A 21,553-nucleotide genomic window follows, 5' to 3' on the forward strand; every position below is an offset into this window, starting at 1 on the left:
CAGCAATGATAGTAACTACAGCACTCTTGATCTAGAAGACATTACCTGTTTTTTATCGTATACTAAAATATATATATATATTTTTTACATTGCATAATTCTTTCTATATTTCAACATGACGTGGAATACACAAAGAATTTTTAGATACAATATAAAGTAAAAACATAGAAAAAGAATTTATCATTTACTATTACATTCCTGATTCTGTAGTATAGTCATTGCTATAATACGCAAGGCAAAGGATACATATATGACTAGTCTTAGTCTTTCTCTGATGTTCAATCAGCAAGATATCCAAAACTGCTTTTCAACAAGTCAGCAATTATGCACTCTAGGGATTGTTTTCCAGAGTAGGCATTATATGCTAAAACACTTAGCAGAGTTTCTCGAACACAGCTGGTATTGAGTAAAAATTAGCTTGCTTCTTCTCTTCCAGGTGGTAAAATGATTATAAGCTAGGCAAGCAGGTTTTCTGATACTAGTAAATCCATTTTTTTCCTGCCAATAATTCTATTACAAATAAAAAATTACAGTAGCACTATCATAAGTGCGTGGTATGTCTTTTCTCATTTAATCATCACAACTCTATGAGATAGATACTATGACTATCCATATTTTATATATGAGGAAACAGAGGTACTGAGAGATTAAGTAACTTGCCCAAGGCCACATAGCTGGCAAGAACTGAGGCCAGGATTTAAACCTAGGCAACCAGATGCCAGAGTTTTTAATTAACTATCCTGTTCTGCCTCCCATCTAACTGAAACGTTACAGTTGAGTTTCATGACATGCTTTTCCTGCTTCAGGATTTGTTACCTCAAATCCTTTTGGAAGTAGCTTTTTGAGAGTCCTTAGTGATCTCCACTAATGCCATCATCTTATGATTTAGTGACCCTCCACAGAAGCCCTAGCCAATCCAATTTAGAGAGAAATAGGCAAAAATAAACTTCATATCTTTTAAAAAACCTGATAGATCTATAGGTCAATATTTATCATTAAGAAATATAAATTTAGCTTTAAATGCAATAAGCAATGGATTATTTATAACCACTGAAGTCAGCAACAATTAGAACATTCTTTTCAACTGGAAGGATCTCAAGTCATCAAATAAAATAGAGATTTTATACCTACAAAAAGACCACACCTGATTCCATAAATACCTCTACTTCAACTGAGGTTTCAAAATGGTTATAAAAAGCACTGCAAGTCTCAGCATGATTTCTAAGACTTAAAATATCTTATCTTAGGGAAAAAAAACACCGGTAATAGGAGTTAGGGCAAAACTGTACATTAGGAACTTCCCTTACTACAGACAAAAGTGAAATTCGTTAAGACATTTATTGAGAAAGAGCCAAATACATTACTCTTTTCTTTCAATTTAAGAAAGCAAATAAGCAAAACGAGTGCTAAAGAATGAAGAGGGAAAACAAATGGTAAGCTGAAAGGGGCTCAGGTGAATTTATGGGAGAATTTAATAACATCTGCTGAATAGCACAGAGTTTCTGTCTGTTTGTCTTTTTATGTGTTTTGAAGAAGAAGAGTTTATGGCTTCCAGATTGCTGTATTCTTATGGGCAGAAGCTACTTTATCCAAGAATGTTACTGTCCTCCTGTTCACGTGGCTAATGCTAGGCAAAGGAGTAAGGTTCAGTATCAGCCATCAGGATATTGGATTAACAATATCCACCGGTTTAACTGGCTTGTGGCCTTGGGACTCCTCCACCAAAAGCATCCTGTATTCCTCTAGAAAGAAAGTTCAAAGTAATGATTGGAAAAGTTAAAGTTTATACTCTATTATTTAAAACATTCAGACATTCAGGGAACATTTTCAAAAGTTCCTGAAAATTGAAAATAAATGTCCTTGAATGTGTAAAAACATAAATACACAAAGAAAAACAAAAATGAGCAAAAATTGTCAACAAGTGTGAAACATAGTATTAGTTAATTAAAATGCCACCTAATTTCATCAAAGATTTGAGGTAAAGACATAAATTGTTCATAAAAAAAAAAACCCAAAAGTACAAGCTTAATGTGAGCGAGACAAGATGTGCAGTCATTAAATCATTTTATAACCCTTTAAGTAGATTTTTGTTTTTCTGGATTAAGGAGTGTCTGCAGTTGTCTCTGACAGGACCTTTTTGAGAGAAGACATTAGGCACCAACTGCTTCAGAGCATTAAGTTGCTATGGGAAACCTCCCACTCGCTTCATTTTGTATCTTGCTGTCCTCTAAGAGCACACAAAGGCGGAGGAGTTTTGTTACTCAGCAGTCCTTTGAGCACTACTGCTAAAAGTCACAAGATGTAAAAACTGGTTTTGACGACTCGGCTGGAGTGACAGTAACTCTACTTTTGAAAAGAAATGACCCTGGCAGGAAGCTATTTGCCCCTACACGGTGAGCTCTGGTGACAGAAAGTGTGGCAAAGGGCTTCGAATGATTACTGGCTTTCAGGGTAACCCAATATACCTTGGCCTTCTGAAAGAATTTTAGAGGTGCCAGTCTGAGACATTCCTGCCATTTGCCCCCAAGACTCACTTTTCAAGATTACTATTTGATACACCTAGTTTTAGTTATTTCACAGGTGTGAATGATCATCTGTGGCAAGCCGACCTGCCGGCTAGACTGATGTTATCTGAATTCAGAGAATGGCTGCCTTAAGAAGTCAGCAATGAAAAAACTTAAACTGTGCATATGGATGAGAACTATAGAAATTAACTCCTTTTTAAACATGTTCCCCAAGATATTGTAGTTCTTAACACCCCTTTTCAGTTTTAATTTAGCCTCCATTCTGATTCTAGAACAACTACATTATACATTAAAAGAGATTTGTCAAGATAAATGCAAGGAACAGGGAGTGGACTCTAAATCTTGTTTTCTATAAACTGCATTTTTGAACATAACAATTTTGGACTTGCTTCTGTTAGAAAATACATTACAATAATTCTAATACAGTTGCTGCTTGGTACACAAAAAGGATGCTTTTAAATGATCAAAGGAAAGGTTATGTCAAGAAATTGATGTGAAGAAAAACTAAAAGCTAGAATATTTTAAAACACATTTAAAATAAAATAAGAAAAAAACCCAACTAAACACTGACCTGATATATCATGGCTTTAAATGCCAAGTGTCTTAATCTCATGGTTAAAATTTCCCCTGCTCTGCCATAAAATAATCCCTGGAAAAGAAACAAACAAACAAAAATCTACATTTATTCTTCACTGTCTTATCTATTTCTTTGGAACATTTAGTTACTATATTTACTTATTTGTATTTTATTTAGTTATTATATTTAGTTACTATTTTTAACTCAAACAGGATGACATAAAACAGTAATCACGTACATATTTGTTTAATTCATTAAAAGTTTACCTGAATGAAATAACTGACAAAGCAAATAATACCCAAAATTACAAATATCATGGAATAAATTTCTGCATCATGCTTTAATGTGGTTTTATCATTTTCAAACATCTAAAAAGGAATAGAGTTTTTTAATCAGGTGATTGGAGGAGAATATATTATAAAAGAAAGAAAAAACTAAAATGTCTATTCATCAGGATTTTAAAAATGAATTTCAACATAATAATTTCCACACATTTCTGGGGAAAAAATGTACCATTATTCTATCCTTTACATTCATAAATAAAAAAAAAATTCACTACTTCAATAAAAAAAAAAATTCACTCTTAATTCTCTCACTTAAGCTATGTAAATATAGGATCAGACAAATGAGTCCTCTATCTGCTACTAATATCACCACATATTTTCGAAGAAACTATTGAAATTAGTTTTCTGATTGAGTTATTATTTCTAATAACTTCTCATAACTCAGGTTTCTTAATATTCCTCTATTCAGAGTACTACCTGCAATATGAGACCTTTATAAATTTCTCTAGAAATTGTTCCTAAAATTAGTAGTTATACATATACTGGCATCTATGTTGACACAGTGTAGCAACAGTCCAAGAGACTGAAGACTTAAGGTGGCTCTAATAAGATCCGTGAATTCATCAGCTCTCCTGGGTTCCCCAGCACAATCCCAAACTCTCATTATTTCCTCTCTCTGAGCTGGCTGGTAATAAAAAATGGCCATTGTTCAGACCAGTTGAAAGAAAGAGTGGTCGCATTTGTCTCTTTTATTACTTCAGTGCTTTGGAATGCTGATACAGCACTGGAGTCAGAATTAGAAAACAAAGCAATTTCTTTACTGATTGCCCAGTCAACATGGTCCAGCCAAACACTTCACAATAGAGGCTGGCTTATCCCCTGAGAACATTAGTTAACCTTTCTATCATGGATTCCACACTAGGCGTGACCTACTACACGTCCCAATTTTCCCCTTGCTGGGTCAAAGGATACCAGGTCTGTCCTCTCAGGTTACACTTTGTTTAAAATTTTTAAAAATATTAGCAAATAAATTTTACTTACAGTTACAATTTTTGCAAAGATGATGGAAAATACTGGATAAACAGTTCCATTTAGAACAGAAGCCAATGTCCCCAGAAGGCCATTCAGACTTGTTTAATTTAAAAATTTTTAATAGAGAAACTTCAGGAAGACTTATCTATAAATAAAATACCTTGGTTATAACCCCAGTTTGAGAGCATAATGGAACCTAGAGAAGTTAGCCAATCTTGAATAAATCTATAATGAAAATATCAAATATAATAGGTAACAGAGTAGAAAGTAGAATTTTTCTTAGAAAAATTTTACTGCCCATATTACTGATAAAGATCTCAAAACATAAAATAAATTTTACACAAAAGTGACTATCTGTGCAACTTATCACCTTTTGGCATTTCACTCAGTCACTATCATTAAAAAAGTACAAATTAACCCACATGTTCTGAGAGCTAAGACTCACAGAAGAAATGACAGGCATATTTTCCTTTACACCTGTTAAACTGGATTGAATATCATGCTCTAGCATAGGACAAAATCTAGATAGGAACTAAGCAGAGACAAAAGATAAAAGTTTTCCTAGCATTTTAAGCTTGAAAGTTTTCTAGTTTTGTGACTTATTTATGGAAACATTTTTCTAATATCTTGGTTAAAAGCTTGTTTTGGGGTTCCCATTTATAAGTTAAGTGCTGCAATATCTGAACATATTACTTACAGTCACCAAGCCTCAGTTTCCTTATCTTTTTGACGAAGGTATCAGTTCCTATCTTATAGGATTTTTAAAAAAATTATTTTATATTGGAGGATAGTTGATCTACAATGTTGTGTTAGTTTCAGGTGTACAGCAAAGTGATTCAGTTATGCATATACCCATTCTTTTTCAGATTCTTTTCCCATACAGGTTATTACAGAATATTTAGTAGAGTTCCCTGTGCTATACAGTAGGTCCTTGTTGATTATCTATTTTATGCATAGCAGTGAGATCCCAAACTCCTAATTTATCCCTCACCGCCCACCTTTCCCCTTTGGTAACTGTAAGTTTGTTTTGTAAGTTTGTGAGTCTGTTTCTATTTTGTAAATAAGTTCATTTGTATCATTCTTTTAGATTCTACATATAAGTGATATCATATGATATTTGTCTTTCTCTGTCTGATTTACTTCACTTAGTAAAATAATCTCTAGGTCCATCCATGTTGCTGCAAATGGCATTATTTCATTCCTCTTTACGGCTGAGTAGAGGATTGTTTTTATTTTTTTATTTTATTTTATTAAATTTATTTATTTTATTTATTTATTTTTGGCTGCGTTGGGTCTTCGTTGCTGCACGTGGGCTTTCTCTAGTTGCGGCGAGCGGGGCCTACTCTTCGTTGTGGTGCGCAGGCTTCTCATTGCCGTGGCTTCTCTAGTTGCAGAGCAAGGGCTCTAGGTGCATGGGCTTCAGTAACTGTGGCTCGTGGGCTCTAGAGCGCAGGCTAAGCAGTTGTGGCACAAGGGCTTTAGTTGCTCCACAGCATGTGGGATCTTCCCGGACCAGGGTTTGAACCCCTGTCCCCTACATTGGCAGGTGGATTCTTAACCACTGAGCCACCAGGGAAGCCCGAGGATTGTTTTTAGAATTAAGCTTAACTCAGTATTTGCAAACAGTAAGTACCCAATAAATGTTAGCTGTTGCTGATGTTATTATGAAAAGAAGGATAATGTTATGCAAAATCCCAGATCTTATACAGAGAAAGAACACTGCAAGTAGCTCTGGTATCTGCCAGTCTTTCCTGGGATCCATGGAGGGTGCTATGGGGAGGTAGTGGTCACAATAATCAGAGGATAAATAACACAATGGTGAATTCCCCTTACTCTTGTCTGGAATATGTAGGGGATTTATTTCAGAAACTTAAAAAATCTTATGAATAATTTTGTAGTGAGTAATTATTTTGAATAGGAAAGTAGACAGCAAACTACGAGGCATTTCACATGTTAAAACGTCCTCACGGCATTCACTCTTGAAGTAATGGCGTTTATGAACCTAATAACCAGAGAAAGACGTCAGGAAAGACTATAAAATGGTTTATAATTCTTGCTTTAATTTTAGTCTGGCAACTATAATAGAAACTCCATTGTTTGAATAAAAGAACATTTAAAATTCTAAAGCCTTTAAAGTCTATTTTCAGGATGGCTAAACCTGGGGTTACTTAATAATTTGATTACCAATTATCTTTCTTTCTGAAGTTTTCTGAAGATTATCATCATAAAGAGCCTTACTTTTCAGTTAGGTCACTGTCCAACAGAATATACAGAAATTTTAAAAGTTCCATTCCAACTCTTTGTGGAGCACTAAATACAGATTTTCTTTTTTGTTAGATTCTTTATAAAATTACCTCATTTTGTAAGGAAACTAAGGCTTAGCATGTCCTAGGAATAACACCAGTAAATTACAGAGCCAGTAAATGTAGGAGGGCTGTCTTGCTCCTACAGAATAATCTACCCTTTTGCCTCTAAAAATATAAAACAGATGGAAAAAAATGGGTATTACTTAAATAAAGTTATAAGATAGAAAAGAATAAAATGAAATAAGATAAAAACAAAATGAAAATTTTTAGTAAAATCATGAAGGACTCTGTGCTACCTAACTGTGTTACAGGTTATAGCATGTTTTAACAGAATTTGATATAAAAATATATGAAATTAGAGGCATTCTGTAAAGAGATATGAAAAGGTTTAAAAAAGCTAAATAAATCTCTTAAAGATTTTAAAATTTAATTTGTTTTAGAGCTTTATTGCATTATAATTTTCATGCAATAAGCTGCACATATTTAAAATGTACAATTGAAAAGTTTAGACATAACTACACACCCATGAAACCTTCACCACAGTCAACATAGTGAACACATCCATTACCCCTGTAAGTTTTCTCCTGCTTTTGGATTCCGTTTCTTCCATACCTCTCAGCTGCCAGTGCTCTTCCACTAACATCACTGATGTGTTTTCTGTCACTATAGATTGTTTTGCAATTTCTAGAGTTTTCTTTTAATAAATGGAATCACATAGTATGTGCTCTTTTCATCTGGATTCTTTTGCTCAACATAATTACTTTGAGATTTATTCATTCTGTTGCATGAATTCATATTTCATTCATTTTCATTGCTGAGCAGTATTCCATTGTATGGATATACCACAATTTATCTGTTGACATAAGTTTGGGTCATTCCAAGTTTTGGGCTATTACAAATAAAGCTGCTATAAATACCCACATACAAGACTTTGTGTGGACATATGCTTTCATTTCTCTTGGGTAAAAACCTAGAAAAGGAGTGGCTGGATCATAGTCGGTGTATGTTTAACTTTTTAAGAAACTGCTAAATGATTTTCTGAAGTGGGATTACTAATTTTTTATTCCCACCAACAAAATGTGGAGTTCTAGATGCTCCTCATCATCACCAATACTTGGTACAGTCTTTTTAGATTTCACCATTCTAATAGGTGTATCATGACATCTCGGTTATGATTTAATTTGCATTTCTCTAATGCCTAATGATTTTAGGCATCTTTTTGTGTGCTCATTTCCCATATGCACATCTTCTTTGGCAAAATGGCTATTAAAATCTTCTGCCCATTTTTCAACTGGGTTATTGGTATTTTTATTACTGTGCTTTGGGAGTTCTTTGTATATTCTGGACACAGTCCTTTATCACATATGTGACTTACAAATATTTTCTTCCAGTTTATGGCCTATGTTTTCATTTCTAAAAAAGTTTTTCAAGGAATTCCCTGGTGGTCCAGTGGTTAGGAGTGGGGAAGCAAGCATGGAAACAAGTGCTCCTTGCCCAACTGAACAAAGCTATTAGGGTCGTACCCTGGGATTGGAAGACTGGATACCGTACATGCTAGTGCTTATCTGCATCCAGTGAGTGGAGATAAGCATGACTCAAATATATGACTCAAATTGATCTTGAGCATCACTGTTTGTGATCTGTACCACACCTCCTGAGCCAATGTTTTTACCCATGGTTTGCCACATAGGAAAGGATTTTCATGAGATTTCTTGCCCCAACAATTTCCTCTGACATAAATACAGTCTTATTTGAGGGCCTCTTTCTTATAGTGTCACAGTGATGTTAGAGTGAAGTTAGGGAAAGAATTTGGTTTGGTAAACTTAGTGCTATAATAACATTTTATTGTAATTAAGTTCTAAATGTTATAAGGATTGTATCAAAATTCATTGGAGAACATGTTGGTAACTTGTTGATAGTTGAACCATTACCTCTGTATTTTGGATGGATTCCTCAGACTTGTCAGTAAAGTCTGACTTGATGCTATTCATAGAGCACAGAGGAATTGAGCTGATATCTTTTTCAGTAGAATATGCCATTGAGTTCATCTGTTCATCAGCTTTTTTAATATCCTAAATGGAGAATATACATGTTACCACTAGAAGAATGCCTTAAAAATTCAAAGCAACTTTATTAAGCATCCCTCTAAAATTGTACTGCCTCTGTTATTGAAAGTGGTGTATTCCTGAGCAGTTCTTGCTAAAGTTTTCAGACTCGATACAGAGACAGTAAGCCCAACTCATACTAAAATGTTAGTAACAATAGCTTTTATTGTGCCTTTTCCCCCAAAGACCTGTACAATTAACTAGAGAAAACAATGTCTTAATTCAAAACAATTATTCCACTAGCAAGGATGGATCTTAGTAAAAGGAGTTTGTGAGGGAGATGACTCAAATATACCCTCTCTCTGATCCCTTCTTCCCAGCCTTCTCTGGAGCTTACAGATTGATAACATATAGCAATGCAGTTAAATGTGAGGCTGGTCCTGGGCCTGAGATAGATCTCAGGAGACAGTAACATTTTCCAGGCTTGCCACTGCTGCCCATTCCAATCTGACCAAAAAGCAAAATTGGTGGGGCCAGCTCCAAAAGAATGATGAAATTCCGAAGCCATCAAGTTAACCTTCAAGTTGCTTAAATCATAGAATAGGATAAAGTTCTAAACCAGATTGCTCTAAGTCTAGTTTTTGTTTTTCTTGCTACTCCAAGAAATAAGACCAGTTTCAGTGAAATAAAGGAGTTACATATTCTCTGCTCATCTGAATGTGGTGCGAGTAAATTTGTGACTTCCTCATGAAGAGATGGGAGGAGGGGTGAAGACAGAAATGAAGAGGCCAGTTAGGGTGTTGGTGGCCCTGACCGTGGTGGGGAGTAGAGATGGAAAGACTTAGATAATTTTAGGTGCAAGGGAGAGTATGTACACGGAAGGCTTCCCAGGGACACTGTGATTCTTTAACAAGATTAACAACTGTTAATCAGGCATTTCAAACTACCGTGAACTTTAACCAGCTATCCTAATATCTTTAATCAGACATTCCTTTATGCTATCACTTTCTTTTTTTCAGTAAATTTCTCTACTAAGAAAGAAATTTTTTATTTGGCAATTTTTCAGGAGCTATTTACTTTGTGGCAAGTTTAAAATAAAATTTTTACTTCTCATAATAAAATTTTCTAAAGAGGTGCTTTAACAGATCAAAGACAATTCCTTTTCCTGAGAAGGCTGCTAGGCAAAATAACAATGACAAGAAGTTTTAGTATGTATGTATCTCTACCTGTTTTTGTTTCATTTTTGTGTGAAAACTCACTAAAGGAAGCTCACAGACTCACTATGTCTGTAAATAATTATGTACATCCTAGATAAATAACTACAGCATTAAATCTGTACCTGATTACAGCAATAACCATGGTTTGAACTTTCCTTAAAAGTTTGACTGGATAACAAACGCTAATGCTAAGAATGGTAATATAATAAAATTTATTATGCTAACGATAATTCTAGGTACTTTACATAATTGAACTCATTTAATACTCAATGTAATTAATTAATATGTTATTATTATTTTCCTCACTTTAGAGTTTAGAAAACTGAGGCACAGAGAATTTAAACAACTTACCCACAGTCCTAAAACTATTAAGTGGCAGAGTAAGGATTTCAACTTGCTGTGTCTCCAGAGCTTGTGACTGTAACCATTTTCCTATGCTTTTTGGGATTGATTTTCGTAACAGCATTAACTTTGTAATACTTATGAAAATCATGAATTGTCATAAATTGATTCATTTGGACACTATAGGCAATAGTGGCAAATAAATGCATCCAGAGTTTCAGAAATGTGTTACTGTTTATGTAGATACCATGTATGTTATGTTTACTATACATTTCCCAGAATATTAGAGCTGTTCATTGAGTATTAATATTTAAAATTGTATTATTATATCAGAATGAACATTATTTTAGGTAATCAGAGAGTACTAATCCATTTTGAATAAGGTATTTTAAATTTTTATACACTTACACCACAAACACTCCATTTTTGTTTTCCTTATGTTGTGGAACTCTTTCACCTAACACCTAAAAATGGAGTTTTAGTTTAGTTATAATGAAAAATAAAGAAGTGTTGCTTCAAAGAAAGATCTGAGTGTAGTAGTTTTTTAAAATCTCAAAATAGGGTTAATTTGACTACAGTTATTTCCTTCTATTGTTACAATTATTAGTTTGAAAATATTGAACTTAATAACTTCATAAATTGTTAAGTCTACTATGGAATGAAAATCATGCAAATTCAACTGGCAAATAACATGTACATTTTATTTTTAAAGAAAAAATAGCCTAATATAAAATAAAATTGGAATCAAGCAGTTTTTAAATCAAGTAGTTTTTAGATCAATATAAGATTACATTTTCAAACTTTTAATTTTTTTTTATTATCATTGCTTTAGAGGATGTGTTTAAAAATCCTTCATTCTAGAATTGTGGAGAGAGCTGGGGTTTGAAATTCTAAGTTTGACGAGATGGAGACTCATAACTTTCTAAATTTCCTAATTTGTGAAATAATAATGTTGATATCAAAAATATAATCAGAAAGTTGAAGAAGTAAAATAAACCAAAAAAGGTTGATATTAGTTGTCTGCAGAAGACCCCTTGGAAGGAAGGCTGCCTTCCAGACCAGGAGATGAAGGCAGAATGAAGAAGAGAGCTAGAGACTAATCACTATCACTTATGTTAATGTGCCCTAATGAAAGAACCATGTGAAATTCAGTAGGGTAGATCATATGCATGCAGACATGTGGATCCTCAAAAACAGGAGTTTGTCAGCATGCCTCCAGGATTATCATGCCTCCTCTTCATTGCCTAATATGAGCTTTCTGGTCTACCTGTGAGAATTTGGTGTGTACACGGTATGGATATATGTGTGCATCCTTTCATTCAGCAGATAGATTTTGAGTGTGCCAAGCACTGGGGTAGGTGCTTCCAACACAGGAAGTCTCAGCCTTTTCGTAATCTGACCTTCATTATCCAAATTTTCCATCATTCCCCCAACACTCATTACTCATTGAAGGCTGGTCTCCTTTCTGTTTAGTTACAAACCCAGTTCCTTATTACTTCCACATTACCTAGATTTCTCCTCCTTTTCCACCTCCTATGTTTATTTTAAAAAAATTTTTATTTATCTATTTTTGGCTGCATTGGGTCTTCATTGCTGCGCACGGGCTTTCTCTAGTTGTGGTGAGTGGGGGCTACTCTGTTACGGTGCGCGGGCTTCTCATTGTGGTGGCTTCTCTTGTTGTGGAGCATGGGCTCTAGGCGCACAGGCCTCAGTAATTGCAGCATGCGGGCTCAGTAGTTGTGGCACACGGGCTTAGTTGCTCCGCGGCATGTGGGATCTTCCCGGACCAGGGATTGAACCCGTGTCCCCTGCATTGGCAGGCGGATTCTTAACCACTGCGCCACCAGGGAAGTCCCGCTCCTACCTTCTTGACTTCAAGATTTCTTCATGAATACTTCCATGGGTAATATAGTTCCCTATATCCCCAACAATCTTGCTTCTTATTTCTACAACTTGTAACATCTGTATGCATGATTCTGCATTTTGCCTCTGTAGCTAAGTTTTAAGTCTTTAAGTAGGGATTGTGTGTTATATTTCTTTGTGTTCTAACAAAAAGATCACGGAATATAGAGTTAGATTGTTCTGGATCTGCCACATACAAGATTTGAAGCCTATTTGTAGTGTGCCTGGCAAATATTAGGTACTATGTAACAATTAGTTCTTTAACTTTCATCATTATCTAGCACAATGCTGAGGATATTAGACTCACTGAATTTCTTCACTAAGGAACTATAAAAAAACCTTGGTTGCCTTGTGAAACCTAAGATTATAATTCAAGACTTCTATTTTCTAGCATGGCGTGATTTCTGAAAAGTCAAAAAAAAAAAACCAAACCTGCAAACATAACATTATGTCATGTAAACATTACCTGTGACATTGCAAGTGAATAATATAGACCTTGTTTTGCCATTAGTTCAGCATATGTTCCTTTTTCCACCACCATCCCATCTTTTATAGTCATAATCATATCTGCACTTTGAATAGTGGAAAGCCGGTGAGCTACCACAATTGTAGTCTGACCTTTCCTTGCCTATAAAACAATAAGCATAGAAAATAAATATAAATTAGCAGAAATAACAAACTCTGAATATTCAAGAAAACGTCTTATAGTATTATTTAAGTATCAAAGAATCTTACCTCTGGATATAGAAGTTTGAAAACTTTGATTAGGGAGGCCAATAGGAATTAAAATAAAAAGGCAGGAAGTTAGATTCCAAATTGGTGGATTTATAAAACCATAGTATCTTAGAACTAGAAAGGAAACTAAAGACCATTTAATCTGAGGCACCTAACAACTGCCTGGCTATTAGTAACTAAAAATAACTAAGTTTAAGTAACTTAAACTTATTATTTCTTATTTTTTCATCTCTAAAATGGGGGTACAGATTCAAGATAATATGTTTTTAACTTTTTAACAAATATTATATATCAATACATACGGAAAAGTACACATAAGTGTACAGATAATGCACTTTTACAAACCAATTATATCCAGATGCATAGTACTCAGATTACAAAACAGATCATTACCAGCACTCTGAAACCCTCTTCAAGCTCTCTTCTAATCACTGTTACCACTCACCTACACCAACGGTAACCACTCTCCTAACTTCTAACAGCTTAGATTTATTTTGTTTAGTTTTTTTTCTTTTATATAAATGGAATGATACAGTACATACCCTTCTATGTCCAGGCATTTTTGTTTAACATTATGTTTTTGAGATTCATCCATTTTGTTTTATATCATTGGAGATCATTCTTATTGCTGAATAGTATTGCATTGTGTGAAGATACCACAATTTATTTTCCATTCTACTGGTCATTGACATTTGGGTAGTTTCAGGGTTTTCCTATTATGAATAGATTCCTACACATATTTACTTGGTGAACATATGTCCCCAATTCTAGTAGTTGTATACCTAGGAGGGGAATTATTGAGTCATATGCTCAGCTTTTTTAGATTCTGCCAAACAGCTTTTCAAAGTGGTTGCCCCAGTTTATAAATGTTTTCCAACAGTGAAAGAGAGTTACGTTTACTCTATATTCTCACCAACACTTGGTATTTTCTTTGTCTGGCAGGTGAATACTATCATATTGTGGCTTTTATTTGCACTTTCCTGATGACTGATAAAATTGAACAACTTTTCATATGGTTAGTGGCAATTTGGATATTCTCTCCTGTGAACTGTATGTTTTTGTTTGTTTTTCTATTGGAACTAACTTTTTTCTTGTCAATTTTCAGAAGTTGTTTATATATTCTATATATGAGGACTTTGTCAGATACTATGTATGACAATATTAGGGTTATTGTGCAGATTAATATTCTTGGTACCATGCCTCAAACATGGAAAGTTTGCAGTAAATAATAGCTTTCATACTATTAACTGTCTTCAGGCTGCAGACCCTTGACTATTTACTGAGAGCAAGCCCAAAGATAAGTCAAGGTCTTTACCCTTGAGAGAGCTAATAAGGGAGGCAGAAAAATAATTACAACATAAAGTAATAAATCTGTAATTGAAGTTATATAAAAATACCACAGGAGCACAGAAGTGATTAACTGTCTAGTTGAATGAAGATTGTCAAATAGATGATTTTGAGTAGGGTCTTAGTGAAAGAATAGAAGTTTGCCAGGGAGAAAAAATGAGGGGTAATCATGATAGAGGCTACAGCAAATCAGGCAGTTGGGCTTAAAAGGGCATGCATTCAACAGGTGAATGGATAGGTGCACATATACAACGGAATATTACTCAGCCATAAAAAGAATGAAATAATGCTATTTGCAGCAACATGGATGGACCTAAAAATTATCAAGCTACGTGAAATAAGTCAGACAGAGAAAGATAAATATCATATGATATCACTTACATGTGGAATCTAAAAATTGATACAAATGAACTTATTTACAAAACAGAAACAGACTCACAGACATAGAAAACAAACTTATGGTTACCAAAGGGGAAAGGGTGGGGGGAAGGGATAAATTAGGAGTTTGGGGTTAGCAGATACAAACTATTATATATAAAATAGATAAACAACCAGATCCTACTGTATAGCACAGGAAACAATATTCAATATCTTGTAATAAACTATAATGGAAAAGAATCTGAAAAAGAATATATATATATATATACACACATATACATATATCTGAATCACTTTGCTGTACACCAGAAACTAACACAACATTGTAAATCAACTATACTTCAATTAAAAAAAGGGCATGGATTTGTGAAGAATATTGAGGTTCACATGTAGCAGAGTTGTTTGAAGAATGGAAGGTCATGGGGCTAGGAATAGAATTTAGGGCTAGTTAATGTAAAGCAATTCTAAAAAGTGTTTCTTCTGTACGGAAAAGAATTTACGGGAAGTTTCTGAACAGGGGAATGGTGTATATAAATGAAATTTGTTCTTTACAAATTATCCATCACTCTGTATTTACATATGGTTTCAGGACTTTTAAGGTCTTTCTGAACCCTTAGATTCTATTTTTTCCATACAAGCTATTTTATCATGTTTTTGAGATTTAAGAGGTTACAAAATAATCAAGGTAAAAATGTTGATGCTGTGGTAAATAGCCACAGACATAATAGTTTGAACTGTTTTTATTGCTTTTTTTTCTCTTTTCACTTCTTAAGACAACTTAATTTATATATATATATGATTAATTATTAACTACTGATGGCAAAAATAATTATTACTTTTGAAAATATCTTACATTTTAAAGAATGTTAGAGTTTAAAAGGTTCTATAACTAACAGTTCTCTGGTTTTGCTCACACTGTCCCATGAGCTGATTTGGAAAGTATGCTTATTTTCCTCTAAGAGATAGAGAAACTGAGGCTCAGGAAGTCATGTAATGGATGTCAGTCCACATAGCAGGCAGGTGGTAATGCTGAAACGCACACTCAGGTCCTTTGAATGCTTTAAGTCCACAAACCCCGCTGCATCTCTGTGAGATGTCTTCCTGTTAATGTGACTAAAGCCCTTTGCATTGACTGCTTCTTATACCCTGCAAGTTTTCTTTTCCTGTACCTTACACCAGCACTAAGTGTAGGCTTTTCATTCGGCCTACTTTTTTTGTACACTTCTGTAAACAGTTTTACACATGAAGAAAGTAGAACTATTTAAACTCCTTGTGTTGAAATGCAGGTAATGATGAGAATTACTGATCCTTAAGAGTGATCTTACAATACTGAGCATGCATACCAAAGAGCTATTTTCAATTCTATAATATAAACTTCATTTAAATAATATTTATAAACTCTACTCTCTAATAGTTTATACAGTATGATTTTTAAAATGGGTGATTTCTGAATTTTGTAAAATATAAAAAATAAATATATTGGGAAAGGAGAATACCAAGGCAGTGCCTCAAAAAATGAACAGTCAATTGTATAAAATAAAAGACAGAATTTTCCTTTGAACCAAGATGGAGTATCAAGGATAAGATTTATTCTCCCACCTGAAACCAAGAAAACAACTGGAAAAATGGTTTTCAAACACTGAATATTTATTAGGCAATGAAGCACAGTGATCCCTTGAAACACAGAAGGTGAGAACTACAATTGCCCCAGCTTATTTCCTTGAAAGAGTTTTCAGGGTGCAGTGTGTGGAGGAGGAATGCAAGTGGAGTTGGTTGACTTGCTGAGTTAAGGAGGTGGGGTTAAGAGTCTGGGAAGACCAAGACAGCAAGAGTTCACAGAGAAGAGTGCTAGAGAGGAAAAAAATGCAAAGAGAACTTGGGAAATCTTTAGAGGATCCCTCTCAAGTATTCAATGGAGAACTGACTGTAGAAGAATGTGGAAACTACTCAAGGCTAGAGAAGGAGGCACCTGAAAGGATTAGAGGGTATCATACCTGTTCCAATCAGCATGACTGAGAAACTTTATAATTCACAGGGGCATTGGGTAGAGTACTCAAAAGAGTCCTGCCTCCATAGTGGAGAATAATTTGCTTTAGACTAAAAATAGCTCTGGTCTAGCCTAACAAAAATTAAAAGCAAAGAAAAAAATGTCAACTTGTTTCTAAGTAACAGTTGCATCTCTCAGCAAAAGTCAAGAATATTTCTAAGAATATAAAAATAACCAGAACCCTACAAGGTAAAATTCACAATTTTTGACACCCAATAAAAAATGGCCAGGCATGCAAAAAAGCTAGAAAATACAACTATTAACAAGGAGAAAAATCAATTAATCGAGACTGCTCCAGAACTAACACAGATGTAAAATTTAGCAGACAAGGACATTAAAGAAATAAATAGCACTGGAAATGGTAAATACATGGGAAATTATATAATTTTTTCCTTATTATTTAAATCTCTTTAAAAATAATTGATGATTTAAGCAAAAAAAAAGAAAACAACAACAGTGAAAATAATGTAGCATTGGGTTTATAATACATGTATAAGTTTATAACACATGTATATTACTAATAGATAATTAGATAATTATAATAATAATAGCTTGAAGGCCAGAAATGGAGGAATGGAAGTATACTAATATAAGTTTTTTTACTATATGAGAGGCGATGTAATATCATTTGAAGGTAGATGGTGATAAGTTAAAAGGTATATACTATAAACCCTAAACCCATCACTGAAATAACAAAGAGTTATAGCTAATAAACTTACAAAAGAGATGAAAAGGAATCATAAAAAGTACTCAGGTAATCCAAGTGAAGAGAGAACATGAGGAAAACAGGAACAAGAGCAGAAAAATAGCAAAGATGATATATTTAAATTAATTCATATCAATAATCACATTAAATGTAAATGGTCTAAATACTCCAATTAAGTCAAGGATTGTCAGACTGAATACAAAGCCAAGAACCAACTGTATGCCACCTACAAGAAACACATTTTTAAAATAAAGACACAAATAGGTCTACATTAAAAGGATGGAAAAAGACATACCATGATAACTCTAAGTAAAAGAAAGCTGGGGTGGGCTATATGAGTATCAGAAAAAGAAGACTGAGGAGCAAAGGACATAACCAGAGTAGAGAAGTTTACTTCTTAATGATAGAGGGGTCAATTCATCAAGAGGATCTGACAATCCTGAATGCTTATGCCCATCATAACAGAGATCCAAAATACATGACACCAAAACAGATACACCTGCAAGGACAAATCCAATCCACAATAATAGTTGGAGAATTCAATATCCCTCTCTCAATAATTTATAGAACAAGTACACAGAGAATCTATAAGGATAAGGAAGACTTGAATAACACTATTAATCGACTTCACATAATCGATATTCATAGAACACTTCACCCAACAACAGCAAATGCACATTATTTCCAAGTCTACATAGAATATTTACCAAGATAGACCATATTCTGTGTCATAAAGCAAGTCTTAATAAATTTTTAAAAATTCAAGTCATACAAAGTATGTTCTCTGACCACAAAATCGTTAAGTTAGAATTCAATATAGAAACATCTCTGGAAAATCCCAAAATGCTTGGAAACCAAATAACACTTCTCAAGTAAATGACCTCAGATTCAACCTAAGAAAACAAAGAGGGAAGAGCAAGTTAAATTTAAAGTAAGCAGAAGAAAGGAAATAATAAAGATCCAAGCAGAAATAAATTAAATATAAAGAAGGAAAATAAGCCATAGAGACATCAGTATAACAGAGAGTCCGAAGATAGACCCATACATATGTGGACAAACTGATTTTCTACAAAGGTGTAAAGGCAGTTCCGTGCAGAAAAACAGTCTTTTCAACAAATATTGCTGGAACAACTGCAATGTGCAAACAAAATAAAACAAAACAACAACGAAACAAACTTCTAACCATACAAAACACCATGAACAGAAATTAACTCAAAATTTATCATAAACCTAAATGTAAAACTAAAACTTTAATACTTCTAGAATAAAATGTAGGGGAAAATATTTGTGATCTTGTATTTGGCAAAGATTTCTCAAGTAGAACACTAAAAGCTTGATTTATAAAAGAAAAAATGATAAATTGAACTTCTTCAAAATCAAAGACTTCTGTTCTTTGGAAGATCCTCGTAAGAGAATGGAAAGACAAGTCCCAGATGAGAAGAAATATTTTCCAGTCAGTTATCTGATAAAATCCTTATATCCAGAATGTAAAGAATATATAAAGAACTCTCAAAACTCAAAGACAAGAAAACAAATGACCAATCAAAAAATGGTATGAGCATAACATGTGAACAGACACTTTAACAAAGAAGAGATATGGATGGTCAATAAGCACATAAAAATGCTCATCATTAGTCATCAGGATAACTCAGATTAAAAGAAAAATAAGACACCACTACACATTTCTAAAATCAAAATTCCTGGATATATCAAGTATTGACAAGTATGTGGAGTAGCTGGAATTCTCATATATTATGGAACGTAAAAGGAAAATAGTTTGGCACTTAATTAAAAAGTTAAACATACTCCTATCATAAGATTCACCCATTCAAATCCTAGGTATTTACCCAAGAGAAATAAAAGCTCATGTCCACAGAAAGACTTACACGAGAATGTTCAGAGCAGCCTTACCTATAATATTTAAAACCTGCAAACAAACCAAATAACTCAAGTGGGCATCAATACCAATAGCTCAAACTGTGGTATATCCATATAATGGAATACCATTCACCAACAAAAAAGGAAGGAACTACTAATACATTCCACAACATGCATGAGTCTCAAACAATTATGCTTAGTGAAAGAAGCCAGACAGAACAGGATACATACCGTCTGATTCCATTTACATAAAGCTCTAGAAAATACACACTAGTCTATAGTGGCAGTAAACAAATCAGTGGCTGTTAAGAGTCAGGGAAGAAGCGTTGGGAAGGTTGGGATGGAGTGATTACAAAAAGCATGTAAAAAGTTTTGGGTGATTGGTTGACAAACTTGACTGTGGTGATGGCTTCACAGGTATACATATATGCCCAAACTTTTCCAATTGTATACTTTAGTATGTGCAGTTTATTGTAAGTGAATTAAACCTCAAAAAAACTGTTAAGAAAAAGAAAGTCAAACAAAAGAAACATCGGTATACAGCACCCCAGCTGGCCATTCTTGAAGTTCTGTAAGAATCCCCAATGAGACTGAGACATTTTAATGAATGTTATGTAAATATAATGAAAAAGCAGACTGAGGAGCAACTAACTGCATTGTAGGTAGGAAGATTTCTTTTTCTTAACTTCAGCAAGGTCTGATAATGGACATATGTGAGTTTCTATAGATGATATTTAGGTCTAAGTACTGCAATGCTTAGTGCTTCCTTTATTTTTCATATTGCCAAATACATAGACGTTTTATCAAACTGATGAGTGGATAATACTTGGGGAATGAGTTTTTATTCTTTGCTTTTTGTTTTCCTCAGTCTCTTATTTACTTTTATGTGGTAATTCTAAGCCTTGTTTATATATAAGCATTCTTATGAATGGTATGAAAAATTAGTAAAAAATGTAATTAGCTTTTTCATTTTAGTTTCTTTAAATAAAATTTTTATTTTAGAATAATTTTAGACTTATAGAAAATTTGCAAAGGTAGTACAATATCCATGTACCCTGCACATAGTATACTCCAGTGTCAACATCTGAGATTTCTATAGTGCTTTTGTCACAACTAACAAAATAATATAAAACTAATTATTAACTAGACTCCAAACTTTATTCAGATATCCTTAATTTTTATCTATTATCCTTTTTCTGTTCCAGGGTCCTCTCCAGAATATCACATTGCATTTAGTCATCATGTCTCCTTAGGCTCCTCTTGGTTGGGACAATTTTTCAGGTAGCGCTTATTTTTGAGGTACTTGACAGTTTTGAGGAATACCTGTCACATACTTGATAGAAGGTCCCTCAGTTTGGGTTTGTCTGATGTGCCTAGTTGTTAGGGGTAAGACATTCAGCCTATACTGATTCCCCTTCTCTCATTCAAACTTGAAGTTTGAATTCGATTTTTGGTCTTGGAGACCCTAGGACTTAATTACAGTGCCTTAAAAGAGAATGTTAAGAACATTGTTGTTGAGTGGGAATGCATTAGAAGAACTATCACTGCAAAAGTGAGAACACCCAGACACCCAGGTTCCTGGCCCATATGTCTCCCATTGATTCAATTACATTTCCTTGAGGTTACAAATATTATTTCCTAAAAACAAACAGAGCTCAAACCTTATTGATGAAGCTATGTTACCAATTAGCTCAATGGTTTTCACAGAACTATCAAACATTTCTTAAAACAAATTAATGTATATGAAGTTTAATTTAAAAATATAAAAGGGCACATATAACACATCATACTCAAAGGAGAATGTGGGGAGAGAGAATGCTGTAAAATCAAACAATTAGGAGATTGCAACTAGAAAAGGTCGAGAGTGGTGTGCAGCCTCTTGTGACGGAATCAGAATCACAAGGTTTCCTGGTGCAGGTTTGTACTATTCTAGCCCTTCTCGTCTTCAAAGAGGGGCTCACAGGCATTTTTGTACACATATATTCTCATATTTCTTCACTTATTAGGCATTACACATGGTGCAGGTTTACTTATTTTGCGAAAGTTCATACTGTTGTCTGACACCTGAAAACTGACAATAAGTGATGACCATTTCCACATTTGTGCCTTAGTGTGCATTGATGTTCCCCAGATGGGAACGGCCTGAGCTTACCCATTTGTATCATCTTTATGCTGCCAGGCTCCTGGTCTAAATTACAAACATTTGAATAAAGTCTATATTATGTTACAATT

At 34.0% G+C, this 21,553-nt stretch overlaps 1 protein-coding gene across 1 annotated transcript in view; it reads right to left on the minus strand.

Annotated features, from left to right (window-relative positions):
* The window catches only part of ABCB5 (ATP binding cassette subfamily B member 5), a 106,048-nt gene that overhangs the window by 38,478 nt on the left and 46,017 nt on the right, over positions 1-21,553 (minus strand). Inside the window, 6 exon segments of the mRNA XM_061197705.1 lie at positions 3,097-3,174; positions 3,369-3,470; positions 4,428-4,503; positions 4,505-4,563; positions 8,656-8,796; positions 12,697-12,858. Coding sequence (XP_061053688.1) covers positions 3,097-3,174; positions 3,369-3,470; positions 4,428-4,503; positions 4,505-4,563; positions 8,656-8,796; positions 12,697-12,858 — 618 coding nt within the window.

Source organism: Eubalaena glacialis, chromosome 8 (assembly GCF_028564815.1).
Source record: "Eubalaena glacialis isolate mEubGla1 chromosome 8, mEubGla1.1.hap2.+ XY, whole genome shotgun sequence".
In the NCBI taxonomy this organism is placed as follows: domain Eukaryota; kingdom Metazoa; phylum Chordata; class Mammalia; order Artiodactyla; family Balaenidae; genus Eubalaena; species Eubalaena glacialis.